The sequence below is a fragment of the Oryctolagus cuniculus genome, chromosome X, assembly GCF_051225735.1.
Source record: "Oryctolagus cuniculus isolate XC-2025 breed Fujian yellow rabbit chromosome X, ASM5122573v1, whole genome shotgun sequence".
In the NCBI taxonomy this organism is placed as follows: Eukaryota; Metazoa; Chordata; class Mammalia; order Lagomorpha; family Leporidae; genus Oryctolagus; species Oryctolagus cuniculus.
In genome coordinates, this window is record NC_142888.1 from 4475245 (window position 1) to 4495981 (window position 20737).

Below are 20737 nucleotides of genomic sequence, written 5' to 3' on the forward strand. Positions count from 1 at the left end.
TCTACCCAGCTGTCCATACACACACGCAGACGGCCCCTTTCCCTTGATCCTCATTTTGGAAGGCTCCCGGGCCACACGTGTAGAATGTAGGGACGACATTTGCATGCTTGCCCCTTGTTAACCTGTCTTGTCGTAGAGACCTCAGCCACAATAGCTTTTCTCTCCTGCAGCACCAAAGTGCCATTGCTCATTTTCAACAAAACCATGCTTTAATCTTCTGACTCCAAAAGCAACATACACCCACGGTAAAGGTTTCACACAAAGCGTGGCGTGGAGAAAATGGGAGGTAAAGTCCATTCTGTAGCCCCTTGGCTATTTACCAAGTGCATCTGAGGCCTACTGAGTTGTTTCCAAGAGTGTTTTTCATCACAATGACAAAAGCCATCATTTCTAGAGCACACATTTGCCCTCTCCCCTTCTGTGGGCACTTTTTCATGACCACTGTGAGTCTGGTAGTGAACTAAGGCCCAAGCCTTCGGAAACGGGAGCCTCACTCTGCGGACGAGTGGCACGCAGCCCCAGGAGCAGTTGGACCACTGATGATGGGCGCGCTGAGTGCTTTGCACAGGTTGCGATGGGTGGAAAGGGGCAAGGTTCAGGGCCACCCCTCACCTGGGGCTACCGCACTGCTGTCTCTCCTAGGCCCTTGGCCCTCTCAGCTACCAGAGTGAGGGAGCACCATCAGTACCTGCCATGGTGTGAGTGTTTGCATCCCTCCAAAACTCACGTGTTGAAAGCTAATCGCCCAGGTGACAGTACTGGGAAGTGGGGCCTTCCGGAGGTGATTGGGCTGTGCCTTCATGAGTGGGATTCCTGTCTTTACAAGGGGCCCGAGAGCTGGCTTGCCCCTTGCACCATGTGAGGACGTGGCAAGAAAGCAGGGTCTGTGAGGTGAGTGCGGCCAGCGCAGCGGGGGGCGGTGATGTGGCGGCGGCGGTGGTGATGCAGTTGACCAGACGCTGGCTGTATTTGGAAGTAGCGCCTGTGGGGTTGCTCACAGAGTCCATGTGGGGCGGCGTGGGCAGGAATGAGCACGCTGAGGCCTGAGCCAGTGGGAGGAGAGAGCTGCAGGATCTGGGGAGACTGGGATGGAGGGGGTTCCACCTGGGACACAGGAAGTTGGAGAAGCCTACAAGGCTGAGCAGGCAACCAGAGAGATGCTAATTTCAGAAGCGAATCAGTATGACTCAAAGGTTGCCTCTGTCACTGAAGAGGGTCTCTTGAGCTGCCAGCACACGAAGCAGAGTCCCAGCGACGCTCAGGGACGTGGCCTTCAGGGAGTTTTGTAGACTCCAGGTCCCCTGGTGGGCCCCAGAGGAGTCTCCACGTTGGGCAGAAGGCCCTGAAGGGAGGGGGAGATGGATGCAGCCCTAGCTCACATCTCCCTGTGACCCTGCTGGGAGGAAGGCCTGGCCTCAGAGCCTGTGTCTCTGCTCAATCCGGTTTGGGGCTGATTTCTGGCCCCAGAAAGCATTTGTCTGTAGGCAGCCTAGGGTTCTGAGATGCCGGATCCTTATGGAAATGAGCAGAGAGAGAAGGAACAACAGGCATTTTCCAGGAAAAGCTGTCACCAAGGGAGCAGCAACGTAGCTGCTAGTCGTGCCCCCCCCCGCACCCCCCAAATGATTTAATCACCAAGAAGCTGGAGAACAAAAAGTGCAAGCCTTGACTACAATGTATTATCATACCAGAAAATGAGACTGTGGTGACGAGAAAAAAATAAAAAAGCAAAAAAGCCAGCCTCCAAAGGAAAAACAAAGATGTCGATTGTGTGCCGGCCTGGTTTTCTCTCTCAGGTTGCTTTTATGATCCCCGCACATCTGATGTGACAGGGCGGCTGCTCCCCAGCTCAGCTTCACGCGATGGAGGGGCTCAGTCCGCCCTTGCACCGGCGGCAAGAAAATTCAAGACACGCCTGTTTCTTGGCATGTACCTTGCAAGCCTAAGAGGAGATGCGTGCGTTAGAGCCACATAGGAAAGGCTGTTCTCATGCCTTTAATTGCATATTGCTAACAGAGAGGAGATGAAGCAGAGGAGAAACACATAAAATGATGAATGATTAAACACCATCTGTGAGCAGCTCCAACCTACCTGCGAATCAAGAATAAGACACGGGAGAGACACAGCAGGCTGCGGTAACGGCCCTCTGTGCAGGAGCGAGAAGGAAATTGCTCTCGGTGGGGAAGTGTTACTATTTTAGGTGACGGGTGTATTCATGGGTAAATCTCTTATGTGTACATGCTTCAACACAGATGAACCTCAAAGACACATGCAAATGAAAGGCAAAAGCCCATATGCTGTGTGATTCCACTTCAACGAAATGTCCAGAATTGGCAAATCGACGGGGACAGAGAGTGGATCTGGGGTTGCTAGGGGCTGGGAAGGGATGGGGGTGATAAAAATGCTCGCATCCGCCACAGATCTTAGTATGTCACAAACTATTGGCGAGTACACGGAAAATGGCTGAACTTAACCAGATATAAATGACATGGCAAGAAAGCTGCTTTTGAAAAACACTCTGCAATCCCTGGTGGTTGGCCCAGCTACAGAGGCGCGCAGCCACGAGTGAGGTGAGGCCGGATGGCCCGTCTTCATTTTCTGGTAACAAACCCAGCCAAGCCACGGGCTCCTGTACTTGAATGAGGTGGACATTTGAAAACTCGTCACTGGACACAATCTAAGATGTCAGATGACTAGAAGCCAGGCTGAGCTGGAAGACGCAGCTGGGCCTTGCTGTGAGGGTGCGCGTGGTCCCAAGCGAACTCTGATCCCCGATACGTGGCAGTCTATCCATTCACCTCATTTCACTGTGAGGAGGACCCCCTGCTCCAGGAGGACAGGAACAGCGGAGTCTAGACACAGCGTGTGCTGTCGGGTTCCCACGCGGACGCTGGAGTATGGCTTTGAGTGTGCATTGCATCTGCATTGTACGCTAACCGCACTGATCGTGTCCTGGATTTGCTCTCTGTCCCCTGGAGCGTCCCTCTGGTCCAGGGTGGAACACACAGCTGCACTGGTTTCCTTCAAACTGTGGCAAGAGTGGAGGACCTTGGCTGGGGCGGTGGTAGGGAGGGGGGTAAGAAAACCCAACAAGCTCCTACACCTGCCCTCTGGCCACTGTCCGTTCTACCAGGACAGATGCTGTGCTCTGCTTTTCCTGGACTTTCCAGAACTCCCCAGCTCTGCAGAGATTGGGAAAACTAGCGAACAGGAAAGAGAGCTGTCCTACAGCGTGGCTTTTAGTGCCGCCATCCACAGAATGGGTAGGTCTGCTTTAAAAACGCATTCATAAACTTTCACAGGACTTCTTTCCATTTAGGGGGCTCGGAGCCGGGTTCTTAAACTCAGCGCCGGGAAGGTAGCAAGGATCTGCTATGCGTGTCAGGTTCTTACACACCGTTTGCCCCCTAGCAGATGCTCAGAGGCGGGTCCCAGGAATCTCAATGCCAGTCACAAAGGGAAAGCTGAGGGTGAGCCTTGTGGATGTCTGAGACCCAGGAATATTTGGATCTGGGCCTTGAAAAACTCTGCTTAGGTTTTCTAGCCGAAGAAAGCACAAGAAGTAAAGGCAAAGCAACGATATTCCAAAAGGACCTTCAAGCATTTACGAGTTACTGGGAAGCACGGCTGACTTTTAATAGCAAGGGGGAAAGCCAGACAATGGGTCTAAATGATCCTTACTTAGAAGTATAGCTTAGGGTGGGTGCCGCAGCTCACTAGGCTAATCCTCCACCTAGCGGCACCGGCACACCGGGTTCTAGTCCCGGTCAGGGCGCTGGATTCTGTCCCGGTTGCCCCTCTTCCAGGCCAGCTCTCTGCTGTGGCCAGGGAGTGCAGTGGAGGATGGCCCAAGTGCTTGGGCCCTGCACCCCATGGGAGACCAGGAGAAGCACCTGGCTCCTGTCATCGGATCAGCACCGTGCGCCAACTGCAGCGGCCATTGGAGGGTGAACCAACAGCAAAGGAAGATCTTTCTCACTGTCTCACTCTCTCACTATCCACTCTGCCTGTCAAAAAAAAAGTATAGCTTGGGGCATTGCATTTCACAAATGTTCGCAAATACTAAGAGTAAGAGTCATTCATGAAAATGGGAACACAGGGGGAGCGACAACCACACGAAAGCATGGATTCTGACGTGGAACGCCTATCTCCCTAGCAGCTCCTTCAGAGGGGCAGAGGTCGCCTCCCTGCCCACCTGAATTATTGCCTGTAATACGCACCAACCCGTGAGGACCTCAACAACCTTCAGCAGGTTTATAAAATCCCAATGAACCCGAAAAGGCATTCTGACTTGATGAGTGCTTAAGAGTTGAGAGACGCGTGGTAGAGGAGTATTACAAAGGTTGAGAGAGAATTGAAAAAGCTGAATTAGATGACATTTTAGAAATTTGCCTTGAATTTTTCTTTAGTGGTACACATCCCTCCTGCCAGGGCCATATTCAGCAAGTTTGAATTGATTGAGTGTATTGAGTCTTGGGATCACCCGAGTCTCGGTTGGACTATGATTTTTCTTAGATTCCAGTAGTCCTTGGTGTATTCCACTAATCTGTATTTAAGCCAGGGTGACCTTCTGCACTGATGTGTCCGGGACAGACCTGGTTGACACCTGTTGTCTAGCAGGGTTATTAATAGCACCCTCCACCTTCAATAGTGTCCTAGTTTTGAAGATCAAATTGTGCCATCATTCTAACCTTGACTCTTAAAAGTTTTTGAGAACACCCCACGTCACTCAGTAATTGTTGCAATTTATAACTATTTTATATGGTTTCTGAGCCCCTGGTTCCTATCTGTTGAGTTTCGGCATCCTTTGAATGGGAAAGCCGGTGGCAAGACAAAGACGACCCCATCCACACAAACAACTGTTGTTCCATAAGGAACACATGTTGGTGAACATGTGTTGCTAATTGCTATTTTAATTATTCAGCTTGTCCTTCTACTTATAAACAACATCATGAATTAAACCCTATGATTCAGGGTGTAATAAACGCCAGTGGTTGAGTAGCACATACCTTCATAGCCAAAGAGAAGTAAGAACAAGAAGCCTTCCATCTTGCGTAGCATTTTCCTCTCTTCCTTGGCCGCGGCTCTACCTCGATGCAGTGGGAGCTGGCCCAGGAGCAGGGGATTAACTTGAGCACCGGCCTCATTAAGCATCTTATTCCGTTTAGTTCTTAGGTCTTCCTGCTGAGCCCCATCAAGTTAACCCACACAGTTACCTGCCTGGGCAGGTAAGAAAACTCACTGCAGTTGGTCTAGCAAGGAAGATACAGGTTTCATTCTGGCTTTTAATGTGAAGGAAGCACTGGAGGGAAATAGAAACAAGAACCAGAAGGCTCAGGTCTTAATCTTGTCCATTCACCTTCCAGGGGATGACCTTGAGTAACTGCCTGCCAAATAAGCACTAACATTCTTGAATTGTATGAAAATAGCAGAATGGGGTCGACGCTGTGGCATAGCAGGTAAAAGCCCTTGCCTGTGACGCCGGCATCTCACATGGACGCCAGTTTGAGTCCCAGATGCTCCAGTTCTCTTCTATGGCCTGGGAAAGCAGTGGGAAGATGGCCCAAGTGCTTGGGGCCCTGCCTCCCACCAGGAAGACCTGGAAGAAGCTCCTGGCTCCTGGATTCGGCTTTGGCCGGGACTAGTCCTGGCCTTTTGGGGAGTGAACCAGTGGATGGAAGATCTCTCTGTCTTGCCTTCTCTCTCCATGACTCTGCTTATTCAAATAAATGCATCTTAAAAAAATTTTTAAAAAAAGTAAATAAAGAGAGGCTGTGCAGCCTAGTAGGGCTAAGAACAGATCGCCAAGCAAATCTCGTGTGGCCACCTGCTCCTTGGGACCTCTAGGCGAGGTAGTTAACGTCTCTGTGCCTCAGTTTTCTCACCTGGAAGATGCTGGTAAGAATGCCTACTTCACAGGGCTGTTTTGAGGCTTAAATGGGATGTAATATGCAAAACACTCATAACATGCTTGACGTAATTATTATAGTCATTAAGAATAACATTGATGGGAGGTTGTTTGTTTGTTTGTTTTTTAAGATTTGTTTATTTATTTGAAAGGCAGAGTTACAAAGAGAGAGAGATCGTCCATCCACTGATTCACTCCCCAAATGGCCACCAGGGCTGCAGCTGGGGCGGCCGGAAGCCAGGAGCCAGGAGCAGGTGCAGGGGTCAATAGGTACAGAGTTTCAGCTTTGCAAGGAGGATGGGCTCTGGAGGTCTGCTGCACAACACTGAACAGCCTGACCACCGCTGAGCTGCACACTGACAAGGGACAGAAAGAACAAAGTCGGTGAAGCGACTGTAACAACAGGCGAAGTCATGTGTTATACCCAAGTTAGAAGAAGCTGCAAATTTACATACCGAATGAAGAAAAGTGTGAGGAAAAATGCAAAGAAAAAGACTGAGCTCCTCCTTCTTCGCCTAATTCTCCACCACGTCAGTCAGACAATCCCAGGGCCCTTCCTGTTCTCAAAGATGAAAAAGGCCAATATTAAAAAAAATAATAGCAATAAGCCACACCCCCAAATGAAACTACAATGAAATAATCAAGAGGAGCAAAAAGGAACTAGAGAAACGTCTGGTGGTTCAATCAGCATTTTGGGGATGCCTGCAAGCCTGCTGTTTGGTCTATGGGTTCTTTATGAGCCAGACAAGCATGTATTGTGCTAACCCTACTGCTGTATTAAAGAAAAGCCAGTTCCCTAACCTGAGCCACTTAAATTATCGCAGTGTTTTGGTATTACAAGTACTACAGCAATGCGCATCTTTGTGTCTTCACTGTCCCACTCACCACCAAATTCAGCATTTTCCTGAGTGAATATGTAAGGTAATGAAAAGGAGTACTTTTTTTTTCCCTACTCTGTATTTTAGTTTAATGACAAATTAAACTTGCCATCATGATCCTAATAAACCTTTAATAATTGGACACAGCCCAAGCGCTGCTGCGTCGCCACGTTTGGGTTGGCCGCTTTGTTGAGCACACCCACCCCCCACCCCCGGCCGAAAGCGCCCAACCTTCAGCGGCAGGAGAGGCGGGAGAGTGGCCGGGCCGGCCCGGGGTGGGGGGTGGGGGGGGCGCCTCGGGACTACGACTCAACCCTGACCACGGCCTCGCCAATTTCTCAGGTGGGGCAATGGCGGCCCCAACCTTGAAGGATCGGTGTGTGGGGTGGTATCTGTCATTTCTCTTCTGTGCTAAAAACGTCAAAATTTTTAAAGTGGAAAGCAGGGAGACCTGCAGTTCTTTTTTCTCACTCCATGTTCAAGGGGTGAACATGGAATAAAATAAACCTAACTCAGCCTTGGTTCCACTGGGGCTCGAACCCAGGACCTTCTGCGTGTAAAGCAGACGTGATAACCACTACACTATGGAACCCTCACGTCTGATGATCGCGTTTCCAGCTTAGTCATAGTCTCACTTCAGCCCGCATGTTCACGTCAATACCCCGCCCCTCGGCTACTGCCCCGCCCTTGGCCCCGCCCCCGCCCCCGCCCCGGCCGGGCGTCGCCCCTCGCAGCGGCGCGGAGTGCGCTAGCAAATCCGGCCTCCGGCTCGGACGTTTTGGGAGGCTGGCCCTTCCGACCTACTAGGACTCCCGACTTCTGTGACCCCCGCGAGGCCGGCGCCACTGCCCTCTTAATCACGCGTCTCCACACTTTCCCTCAACTGGGGCGGCGGCCTGGCGGGCAGGAGCGCACCCCGCCTCGGCACGGCTGTTTCGCTCAGCTTGTGAGGAACGCGCACTTTGTCATTTTCCGCACGGGCCTGGCCCACCCGCCTGACTTGTCCCGTCTGAAGCACAGGAGCGCCCCTCGCAGCCAAAGACTGAGGCAGCGCGAGGCTGAGGGGTGACCCCGGAGGGCATTTTTTACGTTGGCATCTGTTTTGCCCAGGTCGGAAGAGACCGGCCACTGGTTAGCCTGCCTCTTGCTGCCCCGTGACCGGTCCCCGGCGTTCTTCCCCTCCCGAGGCCGCCAGGGCATCTAGGTCTCAGGGCTTGGGGTGAGTCCCGTTTGTCTAGGGCTGGGGGTCGGCGCCAGCAGCAGAACTTGAGGGGCCCGGTGCATAATGCACGTTCCGCAGGCCTTGTTCGTTAAGTTACTTCGGATCTCAAGCGCTCAGCGCTGGGCTTTAACCCCGGCCCTGAGCGACTGCACCTGCCGCGAGCCTCCAGCACCGTGGTCTGGGGAAGAGGCAGGGCCCCTCCGTGGGCTGGCTTCTTACGTCCTCCGGGGCTTGTGTGGATGGAGCTTCCTTGCCACCCCGGGATTGCTTTCCGTCCTCAAGCTGGGAAACCCACCTGAAACCGTTTGCAGGGGCCTCTTCAAGCGCCCGTGTGCCACCTGGCCGGCAGGCTTCGTCCTCGGAGGCAGGGTGAGGGCGCAGTGGTACGGACTGGACGCAAGCACCGCCCTCAGGCAGCTCCTTCTCCCCGGAGGAAACAGGTGGGTGCCAGGAGCACTGCTGTGGGGGTCATCTGGCTGGTAGTTCCGTCTGGGCTACTCTGGAGCCGCTCAGTTTACCTCCCAAGTCGCAGTCTCTTCCTTTGCGAATCGCAAGGGCTGCCCTCGCTTCCACTTCTGGGTCTAAGAGATAACCCCACTTTCCAGGTGGGACAACTGAGGCCGATATCTGCCATGTAATTCCCCGGCCCTCCAGTTTGCTTTGTGGCCACTTCCTGTCTGCCTTACAGCTAGGGAGGCCTCTGAGCACTGGTGCCTGGACGGTGAACCATCAGCGATCAGCCTCAGCTGGAAGAGAAATTCACTAAAGTCCCATGTTTCCTGCTAGTCCGTGAGCCGAAATGACTCCTGAAAGGCCAAGAACACTACATCCCACCTGTTTCCAAAAGCTGATCAGTCCGTGACAAGGCTGCCAAGATTGGCCCTAACATTACACCCACCAGTGGTGTGGAGGTTTGTGTCTCTGGGGAATGCTTTGCTGTCCCGCCAGCTGTCTGTCTGCCCTTGGCTGGACAGGAGCGTTTGCCAAGTGCAAGCTTCGGCCGAGCTCCCACTCTGACACTCCCAGTAGAAAGCAAGCTGGTGCCCACGGATGTATGCGACTCGGGTTTCTGCCTTTAGCGACAAGTTCTTGTTCCGCTTTTCCACCATGAGCTGCAAGCAGACTTGGGTTCCCTCTCCTTGCCCCTCTCAAGGTGTAGTCCCACGTGTCTTTTTAGGAAAGATCAGTAGGGGTTATACACCACTTTCACGTGCAGGCCTGGGCATCAGCCTTGGGCGGAAGCCATGCTAACTAGCACTGTTGTTCAGCTGAAGAAGTTGAAACCGAAGAGTGTGAATGTCTTGCTTGTGATCATTAGCTGGTAAGTAGCAGGGCTGGGCTCATACTCACCTTCTGAGACCAAAGTGATTATGGAAGACTCAAGCCCACAAAGGCTACGTGTGGTCCCCATGGCAGTGGCACTGGTCCCTTGGCATATTCTGTAGACATGCCAGTGAGGAAATGAAGTGAAATCTTCAAAAGGAGAAACCGAGAGCCTGCCGGAAAGAAGCTGTCGATGACTTTCACTTTGAAACCATCAGAGTCGGGCAAGCCTGAGATGGCCACGATTTTGCCTGGCATGTCACCACAAGCATCTGGGAAACCATGAGAAAAATACAGAAACAAACCAGTAAGCAAAGATGAGAAGGCGCCGAGTTCTCCGATTCCTCAGATGTGTAGCGTTTGGCTTCGCTGACGAAGGGTCCCTTGACCAAAGAAACCACAGCCGCGAACACTGAGCCGCGAAAGCTTAGCTCACCTGATTCCATTTAGTGACCGTGGCCTGTCCGTCAGTGAGCATTGAGCATTCACTAAGAAAAGTGAGCCATTGCCTTAGCATGGCGGAACTCGCCTTACCCATGTATTGCTTTTGGCCACCCACTTCTTCATGGTGCCTTGTTATTCCTCTTTTCACCCAGCTCAAATTCTGTGGTCATAAACACACGCACACCCACACACACACACAAGTTAGAACCAGCACTCCCATCCATTGATTCACACACACACACACACACACCCCAAATACAGGCAACAGCCAAGCTTGGGCCAGCGCTGAAGCTGGGAGCGGGGAACTCGGTCCAGGTCTCCCGTGGGGGTGGCAGGAATCTGATTGAGCCATCACTGTCGAACTTCTAGGGTCTGCACTAACGGGAAGCTGGAGTCAGGAACCAAACCCAGGTACTGCAATACCGGACGCGAGTATCTTAACCACTAGCTAAATGTCGCCCCGCTGTGGTCATTTGTTTGCCCCTTATTGCCTCCTTTCAAAAGAAGGGTCTTCAAAAAGTTTGTGACAAAGGCACTAGTCAGCTTTGCCTTACTACAGCTAAAAGAACCCGACAGGAGCTCACTTCCAAAGGAAGAGTTCTTTTCCCTCACAGTTTGGGAGTGTCACTGGCCCCATTGGTGTGGTGGGGGTGGCAGGCTGTTGGCAGAGGAAGGAACACGTGGTGAACCAGGAAGCAGAGAGAGGCGGCTAGGCCCAGCTCGGCTTTCATAACCAGCCCTCTTGTGAGAACTGTCTTCTGAGGGCGTCTCCCACTGACCTAGAGACTAGATGCCATCATTAGATCAAGTCCCCATCCTGAGTGCATGAACCATTAACATCAATTGATTGACGATTAACATAAGACTCTGAGGACCAAGTCCTCAATACATGGGGCTTTGAGGGACACCCAGTTATCAAAACCATAATACATACTATGAGGAAACTACACATGAATTTCCAATGTTTTTGCATTAAAATACACTCATTCCATTTCTCTACAGCCTTTTTGAAGTACCCTTGCACTTGGCAAAACCACAATCTGTTAGATCCATCTCTCTCCCCCACTCCATCCCTGAATATGGCCCAAGAAAAACATAAATGCAGGTGGAGTGGTTTCACATTAAATTCGTGACTGCTCACCTCAGGTGGGCCTTCCGTGCAGCCCAGATTCATGTCCACTTCTCGGGGACAGCTTCATGTCTTCTCTCCTTAAACCCCCTGTACCTCCTCCCCGAGTGTCCGTTACAGCTGCTCAGCTTGCTTCCCGTTTCAGTGAGAAAGTGGAAGCAGTCAGCAGAGAACGCCTACGAGTGCCCATCACGTGTGCCCAGCAGCCGGTGGACTGGGGCCCGGTGACTGTCGCGGGGCTTGGCCTGTGTATTGTAGGATGTTCGGTAGCTTCCCTGGCCTCTTCTCACCAGACGCCTAGAGCAACCATTCCCCTCATCAAGCACCACCCGGTCAGGAAAACCCAAAATGTACCCTGGGAGGCACTGTCTTTGGAGCCATTTGTTTGTTATGACTGGGAGGGGGGGTGCTACTGGCATCTAGTACGTAAGGGCCAAAGATGCTGCTAAACATCTGAGCATGCACAGACAGCCCCACCACAAGGAATCACCCGCATGTCCGCAGTGGCACAGTTAAGACTCCTGCTAGCTGGCTCATCTGTGTTCTTTGGAAAGCCAGCCTCTGCCCTGCGCACTGGATCCCTCCTGCTCTGCCTGCTCTAGGCACTCCAGCCAACAGTTGCCCCTCTTGCTTCTGCCTCATTTGGCCCCTCTCTCTGATCACTGTCGTCAGCATACACACACTCGAATTTCCGTCGGTGTTCAGAAAGATAATCTCTTAATCCTATTTCCGACTCTAGCTCCTTACATTTCTCTCTTCTCCTTTATAGCAAAATTCGATTTGCTTTCGGTGATCGCTCCAAGTCCACTGCCCACGTTGGCGCCAGCTCCCACTGCTTCTCTGAAATTCCTTGGATCCAGGTTACCAGGGACTTCCCCAGGGCTGCAGGGAACAGTTCTTCATCTTGTTTGCTGAACAGCATTTGAAATAGTTGGCCACTCCCTCATCCTTGAGGCATTTTCCTCTGTTGGCCCTCTGGTCATGTAGGTTTCCGTTTCCTGCCACAGGCTTACTCCTTTTCTATCACCTTTGTTACACCCTCCTCTCTTTGACCTGTAAACACAAGGCCATGGCAGCTCAGGTCTGTCCTTGGGCTTCTGTGTTCGTCCTCTCCATCCTGGTGGCTTCATTCACTCTGATGGCTTTGAATACCATCTATAACCTAGGCAATTCCAAATGTGTAGTCCAGACTTTTCTCCCAGACTCTAAACCTACATATTCACCATCTCCATTTAGACGTCTAATAGGCATCTCACGCTTGTTATGTCTGCGCCTAAACTCCTAACCCCTGAAATCTGCTCCTCACTCAGTCTCTTCACTCAGATAATGGCAGCTTCATCTTTCCGATTAATTTAGGCCTGCAGTTTAGATCGCACTTGATTCTTCTCACACCCCAAATGTAATCTTGCTTAGCTTCCTTCCTTCTCCCTGCGACCACTCTAATCCAAGCTACCATCACATTTTGCCTTGACCATTGGCAATAACCTCATATCCCGATCTCCCTGCTTCTGCCATTGTCTCCCTATGGACTGTTCTCCACACAGTAGTCAGGGTGCTCCTTTAACAACCTCGGATCGTGTTATTCCTCTGTTCAAAACCCTTCAGAGGCCCCTCACCTTGAATGGAAGTCAGAGTCGGGGAAGTTGTTTGGGATGCTAGGTTCGCCTTCTGTCCCTGCTCCTGGTTCTAGCTTCCTGCGGATGCTGACTCTGGGAGTTGCTTCTAAGGCCTTAGCTGATGAGATGTGGTTAGTGTTTGCCTTTTCTTCTACTCAACTCTGGCTACATTTTGACCTGTTTGCTCTCCTCCAAGCACAGAAGCCTCTCCTGCCTCAGGGCCTTTGGATCTTCTGTTCTTTGAGCCTTGAACACTCTTTGCTAGGATCACCCCATTGCTTGTTTTCTCACCTTGATCAGGTATTTGCCTAGATATCTTCTCAGTGAGACCTTTCTATTTGGAATTGCTGTTACTGACTAAATATTCCTTATCTGAAACGCTTGAGGTCAGAAGTGTTTTAGGTTTTTATGTTCAGATTTTGGAATATTTGGATGTACATACTGAGGTATCTTGGGGATGGGACCCAAGTCTATGCACAAAAGTCATTTATGTCGCATATATACCTGGTGTTCATAGGCTAACTTTATACAAGTAGTTAGGTAATTGTATACAAAATGGTTCATTCACCTGCATTTTGACTGTGACTTGTCAAATGAGGTCAGGTGTGCAGTTTTCGACTTGTGACGTTATGTCGGCACTCATTGGATTTTGAAGCACTTCAGATTCTGGATTTTCAGAATAAGTATGCTCCATGTATATCCCTTCCCATGCAGCCTAGAAACTTGGGCCCTCCCCTTTCCTGCTTCTCTTTCTCCACAGCATTTACATTTTCTAAAGATTTATTTATTTATTTGAAAGTCAGAGTTACATAGAGAGGGAGGAGAGGCAGAGAGAGAGAGGTCTTCCATCCACTGGTTCACTCCCCAACCGGCCACAACGGCTGGAGCTGTGCCGATCCGAATCCAGGAGCCAGGAGCTTCATCTGGGTCTCTCACATAGGCGCAGGGGCCCAAGGACTTTGGCCATCTTCTACTGCTTTCCCAGGCCACAGCAGAGATCTGGATCGGAAGTGGGGTTGCCAGGTCTCAAACTGGCACCTATATGGGATGCCGGCACTGTAGGCAGTGGCCTAACCCACTATGCCACAGTGCCACATAGCATTTAAATTTCAAGACAATATTCGTTTTTGTTGTCTGTCCCCACCATCCTTGACTAGAAGGAAAGTTCCAGGAGGGCATAGATTTGGTTTCATTTGCTACCAGATTCCCAGAGCCTAAATAGTTCCTAGCACACAGTAAGTGCTGTGCAAGTACGTCAATATGTCTTCAAAGAGTTTGTCGGTAATCGGAATGACTCAAATCAGGTCAATCAGTACCAATTATAGTTCATCCTGAGGCTTTTGCTTGAATTCCTCAAAAGAAACATTTCATTGTTCATCCTGATCTTGAACTTGAGGTGATCCAGAAGCTGGAAGTTTTGCTGCCATCTCACTATTGCTTTGTGTGACAGCACTTAGTTGCCTACAACAGAATCTTCAAGTTCAAAATAGCCATTTCTCTTCCTCCTGGAGAATCTGTACACCATTGATAGACCTGACCAAGTGACTTGCTTTGGCCAGTTGAATGTAGGCAGAAATGATATTTCTGACTTCCAAGCAGAAGGGCCAGTGTGGCTCGCTACTTCTGGTTTGCCCCTTCGCTACGAGAGCAGCAGTGCCCCAGAGACAGTAAAGACTACGTGTTACCCGGCTGCAGCCCACACACACTGGCCATGGACAGGGAATGAAAAACAGAGCTTTAGTATCGTAAGCCACTAAGATTTGGGGATTTTTGTTACCAAGGCCTAACAGCACCCAAACTGTTTCAGTAGCCGCACTAGTTTGTTAACGGCTCTGAGGTGATTTACAGGATCTCCAAGAAGGCTGTGGTGAGTTCAAAGGCAGGAACGATGTCCAGATCTCTGCGAGGGACTGCAGCAACATGGACTCCCACTGCGGCCTCCTGGGACTATAGATTTAGCACCTCCAACCAGTGATGGCGCAGAGTCCCTACCACTGCCGTGTCTGAAAACTAGAAGCCTATGCCACTCACCTTGTCAGGAGATGGCTTTGGGGACCCCTCTGCTTCTGGTGGTGCCCCTGTGAAGGCTGGGGCAGAGGTCACGTGCCTGTTCTCTTGCTATGAGCGTGGTTAGAAAAGCACATTTCTTGTTTCTACTTTAGGGAGGTAAGAGTCCATCGTGAGGCATTACCAAAATCCTGGGAAGAGCTTCAACAGTTAGTGGGGACCACAAAGCTGAAGACAGCTTGAGGCCCGAGGATGGAGCCAACTCCAAGGGATTGCAGCTGACGAATAGAGCAGCTGAGTGGTACCATTTACGTCCTTACCAAGGCAGGCCGGAAGTGCGCCCACTGACTCTCCGTCATTTGAGGACTGCATTCCCAGTTTGCTTCAGCCAGGAATGGATTTACTGACACTTGCAGCAGAAGAAGCTGAATGGTGCGTGTCTATGACGGACGGGCATAGGCACGGTGGCTGATCTCGGTGCCCTGGCTCGGATGCTTGGAAGTTTGGGTTGTTCTCAGTTCCCAGTAAATGATGGTCATGGCAACAGCTACTTCTGGGAGGTTAGGGTTCGCGTCTCCCTGTCTTCTAGGGAGCCAACTGTTCTCTGAGGCAGCAGGGCACTTGCTCACGTGTGGCACAGTACCCAGCATAGGTAAAGGTTATAATGCAGGCAGCATATCTGTGGCAGACACCGCTGATTGCTTATCCAATACCCGTTCTTCTTTTCCTCAATAGCAGAAACTTCTATAGTACTTGCTATGTATTCGGGACTATGCTAAGCTCTTGACTCCTACTAACCCATTTTATCCTCACAATCACCCTGTGAGAAAGGTACTATTGTTTTGCTTAGTCTGCAGGTGAGAAAAATAAGGTATAGAGCAATTAGGTAACTTGACTAAGTCACACAGCTAAAAAATAAAGGAGGAAGGCTTTAAGCCTAGGCCCTCTGGCTTCATAGGGTGTGTTTAACTTCTGCATTGTATGGCCTGATTTTGCTTGGTTTGGCAATGTGGCCAGCTAAAACAGCTTGATTCCCCAGGCACCCTTACAGCTCGGAGAGGCTGAGTGACACAGTTCTGCCACAGGTATGCAAGTAGATGGTCTTTAAAACCTTTTCTTTCTTTCTTTTTTTTTTTTTTTAAGATTTATTTATTTATTTGAAAGAGTTACAGACAGAGAGGGAGAGAGAGAGAGAGCTTCCCTCTACTGGTTCACTCCTTAGATGGCTGCAACGGCCAGGGCTGGGCCAGGCCAAAGCCAGGAGCCAGGAGTTTCTTCAGGGTCTCCCATGTGGGTGGCAGGGACCATCTTCTGCTGTTTTTCTCAGGCACATTAGCAGAGAGCTGGATTGGAAGTGGAGCAGCCAGGACGGGAACCGGTGCCCATATGGGATGCTGGCATCGCAGGCGGCATATTTACTGGCTATGCCACAATGCTGGCCCTAAAAGCATTTCTTTGGTTGGCGCCGCAGCTCACTGGGCTAATCCTCCGCCTTGCGGTGCCAGCACACCGGGTTCTAGTCCCGGTCTGGGCGCCGGATTCTGTCCCGGTTGCCCCTCTTCCAGGCCAGCTCTCTGCTGTGGCCCGGGAGTGCAGTGGAGGATGGCCCAAGTGCTTGGGCCCTGCACCCCATGGGAGACCAGGAAAAGCACCTGGCTCCTGGCTCCTGCCATCGGATCAGCGCGCTGCGCCGGCCGCAGCTCGCTGGCCGCGGCGGCCATTGGAGGGTGAACCAACGGCAAAGGAAGACCTTTCTCTCTGTCTCTCTCACTGTCCACTCTGCCTGTCAAAAAAAAAAAAAAAAAGGCATTTCTTTAAAAGGAGGTTGACTCAGTTGATATGACCCATTTGTCCCTTAGTTCTTTATTTTCTGCACTGAATGTGGATATGATACTGGAGGCAGAGCAGCATTTCATGATCATGACTTGACAATTCTCTGAAGTAGAAAGCTACATGGCTTGGCTGAAAGAGGAAGGTAGCTGGATTTCCTGCTTCCAGATTCCTTGTTAAATATTCAATAAGACCTCTAATTTTAAATACCACCATTTAGTGAGAGGTTCAGCTACTTGAGGGAAAATATAAACTCTACTGATTGAACATCCCTTCATTTCTCCCCTGTAGCTGTCTCTTACACCATTTTGACAATGTCGGTTGTGTACCCACCATCTACTGAGGGATTGCCTTGTGTTCTAGGCTCTTGATAGAAATTGCTATCACATGCTTTCAGTGTAGCTAGGCACAGAGTGTTGGGCAGTGTGAGAACTTTAAAGTACACTAGTCCCACCTTTAATTGTGGCTTCCTTTTCTGTGATTGCAATTACCTGTGGTCAACTGAGACCCAGAGGTATTACATGGGAAATTCCATATTCTGAAAGACCACAGTCACATAAACTTTTATAACAGTATATGGCTAGAACTCTCCTATTTTATTATTAGTATTGTTAATCTTTTACTGTGCTAATTTATCAGTTAACATGTATCATAGGTATGAATGTATGTATGTATGTCTGTATAGGAAAGCACATAGCACATATAGGGTTCAGTACTCTGTGGTTTCAGGCATCAGCTGGAGGTATTGGAATGTATCCCCCACTGACAAGGTGGGGGGGGCTACTGTCCAAGACATACCCCCAGCTCAAGAAGTTTGAAATACATGAGTTAGTTCAAAGGACTCATTTGTTCCAAGATATTAATGGAAGATAATGGCTTGATGTGGTTTTCCTAATGTAAGATGTTACTGGGTTTTATTTAGAGCCCTGTCTCCTCTCTCTTAAAAAAAAAAAAAAAAGCTTGAAAGAGGAGAAGGCAGATAGAAGAGGGGACAGGGTGATGTGCAAAAGCTTGTCTAATAGTGAGGAAGGCCTTGTGTGGTATTCGTCTCTAGGCCAGCTGTATATAATCTTCAAAACTACTCACGGTCACGTTCAATGGGATTGGATTTTACAGAGGTATAGAGAGAAAAACATCAGCTCAGTCTCCCACCCTTTCTCATTTACCTGTCTTGAGGTGTCCCTTGTTTTTTAAGCTACTTCCCCAGGACTGTGTAACTGATCAGAGAACAATCTGGCAACTCCACTGCTAGAGAACCTGTGACCACGGCCAGTGCTAATTGGTGATGGGAACTGAACTGGGCTACTCCCACAACCCTTATCGTCTGACTTGGATTTCCATGTGGAATTTTTTTAAGATTTATTTTTATTTGTTTGAAAGGCAAAGTTACAGAGAGAAGGGGAGGGGAGGAATCTTCCATCAACTGGTTCACTCCTCAAATGGCCACAATGGTCAGGGCTGGGCCAGATGGAAGCCAGGAGCTTCTTCTAGGTTTCCCATGTAGGTGCAGGGACCCAAGCACTGGGGGCATCCTCTGCTGCTTTCCCAGGTGCATTAGCAGGGAGCTGGATTGGAAGTGGAGCAGCCGGGGCCTGCTAGCATCACAGATGCCAGCTTTACCTGCCACGCCACAGTGCTGGCCGCCCATGTGGATTTAACTGCAAATACAGTAGGACTCACCTCCAAGCTGTTCTCCATAGCCCAGTGGAAAGAGTTCAAGGGTGGTGTAGGTGTTAAAAGCACATTGGGTGTTTTTATTAGTGATCTTCAGTATTTGGGATCTTTTTTGGTACAATTAGAGTGTAGTCTGCAGGCTATGTACAATAACGACACCAAAGCTAATCAGTAGGCCGTGTAACTCACTCAGAGGCTGTCTGCGGGCTACCAGCTCTCCTCTGCTGAATCCTGTGACAATGCAGCGGGCTCTGCTTTGTGCAGAATGAGCAGGCTGCCATGACAACTGTCTGTGAATATTATTGCAATATTAGTCACAGGTTTCCATCGCCAGCCTCTGGGTCCAGTGTTCATTTTAAAGTCCGGATTCATATCTGTTCTTAATGGGCTTCTCCTAGACATGTTTACAAAAAACAAAAACATTTTGACCTGGCTAACTTGTTTTTTCTTGGAAGAGAAATGTGAATGAATGCACAAAAGCGAATTCACTGTGCTTTTGATTGCTGCTGTTCTCCTTTGCAAAGGTGATTTGGATATGAATTTACATTGTGCTTGATTGTAGATTTTCTGAACGAGAGGCAGTCTAGTGCTGAGTTTGGAAAGTCCCCTTTAGGGAGGTAGTCCCTACATTAAAATGCTCTTCTCGCAGTGTCAGAAAAGATCCAACTCAAGCGGAGTTAGAGAAACCAGTTTCAAATGAATATGGAATGAAAATTCCAGAGGTAAGATTTGATGCAGGGCTTTACGACGGAGGGCTCCAGTACCATCTCCCTGCCCTTCCCCTGCTCTGTCCTTTGCCATCTGTCAGTTTCACCCCCCACCCCACCCCCCCAGACTAGCTCTCCTCCTAGCTGTGACCTTGCTTAGAGAGCTTGGGGCAGATGAGTGAGCCTGTCCTAGCGCTCTCTCCAGGGGCTCTGGAAGCCGCTTGCCTTGCCTAGCTTAGCTCCCTGCTTACCTGAACACTGAATGGGGCTTTTGCTGAGAGAGGAGGATGTGCTAACTGCCTTAGGCCCAAGTGATTTGCCTGATCCTGAACAATCCCTGTTGCCTGGGAAGTAGACTATGCTAATTGCCTTTAGTCTATCAGGGCCCGCACTTTCAGAGTGGGAAGTTGTCTCCCTCCAGGAGCCCAAAGTCCAAGAGGCCTTGCACATAATGTTCCCTAATTCCAAGGAAACCACTGAGAGAGACTCGAGTGTGTTTTACTTAAGGGAGGGACCAACAGTAGCTGGTCCATCGGTAATCCGCGTTGCCTGGTCAGAGCGCACAGTATTAAGCAAGCAGTAAACAACAGACATAATTGGTTCTCAAAGCAGCCGGGGCATGTGCCCCAGTGTTCTGCAAAAACAAGGCTTTTGACACAAGGACACGAGCCACAGTGGTTGGCAGCTTACATTGACCTTCCCCTTCAGCTTCTACTTAAGATGTTTACCCTAAGAGCAGTGGGATGCCTGGCCTAGAGGCCACCCCAGCTGCCCCCATGGAATGCTCTTTCTTAGGGGGAAGGGTAGCATGGTGGGCTTCCCGCACAGGGGTGGCGTCAGTCTTGTGCATAGCACATAGCTGAGAATTGGGCAAGGGTTGATTTCCAAAAGGAAAATTGGGGTCCTGTTACAAAAAGGTTAGGGGGATCTTTGCAAGGCACCTGGTTAGGAAATGGAATACTGGCCGAGTAATAATAATAGTAACAACTGATGTGTTGTGAATGCTATCAGCTGGGCACCACTGGAAGCATGCCACAAGTGGATTGGTCACATGGAGCAGGTGTTTGGCTGCGTGCAATGAAGTTGATGGAGAGGTAGGAACTTCAGGTGGAGACATGAAATAAACAGGTTCACACCGTCACCCGTGTCTCAGACTTGTCCTTTGATCTTCTTTCATCATTCATGTTCATGGGAGGCTTTCTTCCTATGCTCACATGATGGCTGCTCCTCCTCCAAACATTGTGTCCTGGTTCCCGGCAGAATGGGGGAAGGACAAAGAGAAAAAGGCTCATACTGGCTGAATCTTTTATCAGAAAGACAGCTTTCCTGAAACCTCAGCCAGCCAATTTTGGCTTATATTTCATTGGCTGGAACTTTGTCACATGACCTCCCCTAGCCTAGCAAATCAAATTTTGTTGGCCAAGCACATCGCCACCTAGAAGATGATTGGACATTCATTGATAAGGGAGAAAGGGGGAATGGATGTTGGTTAGACAACTGTCAGTGGCTGCCACGATATGTGTTAACTCATTTATTCCTCTGTCAACCCAGTGTGGTAGGTACTATTATTAGCCAGGTTTTCTAGAAGAGGGAACAGGCACGGGGTGGGTGGGGGGATATAACTTGGCCAAGCTCACACACAGCTGTGAAGTTTGAATCTGAACCCCAGCAAGCTGACTCTAGAACCTGACTCTATGCTCCCAGGCACATCCCGACCCATAGTCAGACCACATTCTTCTCCAGGATGTGTATCCACTTGGGGAATGCAGGCTATTCTAGAGATGGTAGCTAATATGTGTTTAGCTCTTTACAAAGAGATTTCCCTTAAATAGTATTATTTCCATTCTTAAAATGAGGAGATTAAGGCTTAGAATTGTATGGGTTGCCTAGGGTCCCCAGGTTGTAATCACCAGAGCTGTTATCTCTTGAAATCACAAGAACTTCATCTTGACTCCCTGGCTTAATCTTCTATACACAGAGGATTTCATTTAAAAATTTT

At 49.9% G+C, this 20737-nt stretch overlaps 2 protein-coding genes, 1 long non-coding RNA gene and 1 other non-coding gene across 9 annotated transcripts in view; 2 read left to right on the forward strand and 2 right to left on the reverse strand.

Moving 5' to 3' along the window:
* The window catches only part of RS1 (retinoschisin 1), a 32465-nt gene extending 24026 nt beyond the window's left edge, over positions 1 to 8439 (reverse strand). The window contains exons 1-3 of one of the 5 annotated variants that reach the window (XM_070066319.2): positions 8304 to 8439; positions 6364 to 6465; positions 5010 to 5302 (exon numbers count right to left, since the gene is read on the reverse strand). In XM_070066319.2, the coding sequence (XP_069922420.2) occupies positions 5010 to 5154 (145 nt within the window). In that variant the 5' untranslated portion in view covers positions 5155 to 5302; positions 6364 to 6465; positions 8304 to 8439. Of the gene's footprint in view, positions 1 to 5009; positions 5303 to 6018; positions 6265 to 6363; positions 6466 to 8160 lie in introns of those variants that run through there. The other 4 variants (XR_016227541.1, XR_016227542.1, XR_016227540.1 and 1 more) reach the window with 4 other exon arrangements.
* On the forward strand, positions 5098 to 6195 carry LOC149119536 (uncharacterized). Of its 2 annotated transcripts, none has more exons than XR_016227912.1 (3): positions 5098 to 5228; positions 5367 to 5898; positions 6061 to 6195. It is a non-coding gene; the product is annotated as an uncharacterized LOC149119536 (long non-coding RNA). The 2 variants fall into 2 exon arrangements; XR_016227913.1 differs by having other exon boundaries at positions 6065 to 6193.
* Positions 7306 to 7378, reverse strand: TRNAV-UAC (transfer RNA valine (anticodon UAC)). The gene has a single exon. It is a non-coding gene; the product is annotated as a tRNA-Val (tRNA).
* The window catches only part of PPEF1 (protein phosphatase with EF-hand domain 1), a 140664-nt gene continuing 128247 nt past the window's right edge, over positions 8321 to 20737 (forward strand). Inside the window, exon 1 of the mRNA XM_008272402.5 lies at positions 8321 to 8448. The gene's annotated coding sequence lies outside the window, so the exon portion shown is untranslated. The remainder of the gene's footprint in view (positions 8449 to 20737) is intronic.